Below are 2,267 nucleotides of genomic sequence, written 5' to 3'. Positions count from 1 at the left end.
GGCCGCGTTCGCCGCGGCCGACGCCGCGGTGTCGAGCTCCATCTGCGAGAGGATGCTCTGGAGGGGGGGCGGCAACGCGCTCATGACTTGCGGGAGCGCGTCGGCCAGGTTCTGGAAGAAGACGTGCGGGTTCAGCTCGGCCGGCGCGGGGGGGGCGTTGGCGCCGCCCTGCGGCGCGGCGTCCGGCGCCGAAGGCGCCGCCGGGGGCGGCGAGGTGGTCGGCGGGGAGGGCCGCGCCGCGGCGGGCGAGAGCCCCTCGACCAGCTTGAGGCGGAGGACGGCCGGCTCGGTCTTGAGAGCGAGGGAGACGGCCTCCTGCAGCTCCTCGTCGGTCGAGACGTTGATGTCGTCGTCCTCGTCGTCCTTGTAGGTCAGGTAAAACTTCGGCGTCTGGAAGTTGTCCGCGACGCGCTTCTGGATCGATGCAAACGTGAGGTGGTCAGCCCGTGCCGTCCAGCGCCGGGTCTGGTTGTTGCCTGAGATCTTCACGATGACGGTCGCCATCTTGTTCTGGGACTCTTGTTCGGGGGCAGGGTCTGGGCCGCTGCCTTCTTTCTCTGCGGGGGAGGGGCGGGGCGAATCGTTAGATGGCGGTGTGCACGCGAGCGGGATCGCGAGATTAGCTCGTTGTGAGGGGTGGGCTGGGCGGGCGGCGGGTGTGGACACGCTGGCTTGGCGCGGGCGGCCCCACGGGGTGGGGCCCGGCGGGAGAGTGGAGCGAGACACTTGAGAGTGGCCGGACCTGCGCTGGGCTCTTCTGGGCTCTGGACGACTCTCGATGACTCCCTGCTCTTTTTCTTTTTTCGGAGTGCTGGGGGGGGCGAAAGGGAGAACGTGGCCCTGAGTTATGTGTACGCCAACTCCGGGTGTGTGGCAGCCAGCTGGCTGTGACCTGTGTGTCTTGTGAGCCTGTTTTGTGTCTGTGTGTCGCTCGTGCGTGTGCCGTGTCGTCATCATCTGTCTAGCGTCCACCCACATCGTACCGCGTTGGTGTCCAGTCCGAGCCTGGCTGTTCTCTTCACCTTCCTAACTAACTTGTAACTATAACTAATCTCACTCAATTTTTTAACAAAGTGGCAAAATCTGAGGCGAAACCGAGGACATTTTTACTCTCTACTCTTCTCCCTCGCTTGCCACCGCGTGCAGCAGCACAAGGCGCGCAAACTCAAAGACAGCGCCGTGAGCGTGAGAGAGCGCGAACCAACTGCAACTCCCCTACTGCGTCTCGCGCGCGATGGCGAAGCCCAAGACGCAGTGGCCAAAGTCGAGCGCCGCGATGCCGTTCGTGGCTCCGGCCGAGTCGAGGTGGTACCGCTCGTGGATCTCGTAGATCGAGCGGACGAGGAGCGCCGCCCGCGCGCGGGCCGCCGCGGGGAAGAGCGAGTGGCTTGCCGGCGACCACGGCGCCGCCGCCCGCCGGACCAGCGCCGCCGCCTCGCCCTCGCCGCCCGCGGCGCGCCGCAGCGGCGTCGGCTCGCCCTCGTGCAAGCTCGCGCCGCTGCGCAGGAGGGAGGTGGCGCGGGCGGCGGTGAGGGTCTCAAGGTGCGCGAGCGGCGTCCAGCCGCGGCTGGCGACCAGCCAGGCGGCGAGGTCGGCGTGGCCTTCTTCGGTTGCGACCTCCTCGGGCGTGCCGAAGGGCGTAGCGGCGCGGGAGGCGCCGTAGGAGGAGAGGAGCTTGGCGACCTCGAGGTGGCCGTCCTGGCACGCCGCGAACAGCGGCGTGGCGCCTTGCTCATCGGCCTGGTCGATCGCTGCGCCCGCCTCGAGAAGCAGCCGAACGCACTCGAGGTGGCCCTCCTGGCACGTGATGAACAGTGGCGTGGTGCCGTCGTTGCGGGCTTGGTTGACCGCCGCGCCAGCGTTGCACAGCAGCCGGGCGATCTCGAGGTGGCCCTTCTCGCACGCGATGTACAGCGGGGTGACGCCGTTCGGCTTGGCCTGGTTGACGGCCGCGCCAGCGTCGCGCAGCAGCTGGGCGCACTCGAGGTGGCCATTCTGGCACGCCATGTACAGCGGCGTGACGCCGTTCGGCGTGGCTTGGTCGACCGCCGCGCCAGCCTCGAGAAGCAGCCGGACGATCTCGAGGTGGCCGTTCTGACACGCCACGAACAGCGGCGTGGTACCGTCATCCTTGGCTTGGTTGACCGACGCGCCAGCCTCGAGGAGCAGCCGGACGCACTCGTGCTGGCCCTCCTGGCACGCGACGAACAGCGGCGTGGAGCCACCCTTCGCGGCTTGATTGACCGCTGCGCTGGCCTCGAGGAGCA

At 68.2% G+C, this 2,267-nt stretch overlaps 1 protein-coding gene across 1 annotated transcript; it reads right to left on the bottom strand.

The window, feature by feature from the left end:
- Window positions 1–1,215: 1,215 nt before the first annotated feature.
- EMIHUDRAFT_365506 (hypothetical protein) lies at window positions 1,216–1,833 on the bottom strand (the record flags this gene model as incomplete). Its single annotated transcript, XM_005782631.1, has 1 exon — window positions 1,216–1,833. A coding segment is annotated over one exon (618 nt), but the record flags the coding sequence as incomplete, so codon positions are not given.
- Window positions 1,834–2,267: the final 434 nt, after the last annotated feature.

Source organism: Emiliania huxleyi (genome assembly GCF_000372725.1).
Source record: "Emiliania huxleyi CCMP1516 chromosome Unknown EMIHUscaffold_188, whole genome shotgun sequence".
Lineage (NCBI taxonomy): Eukaryota > Haptophyta > Isochrysidales > Noelaerhabdaceae > Emiliania > Emiliania huxleyi.
Note: the sequence above shows the minus strand (reverse complement) of the source record. Positions and strands in the feature narration are given on the sequence as shown.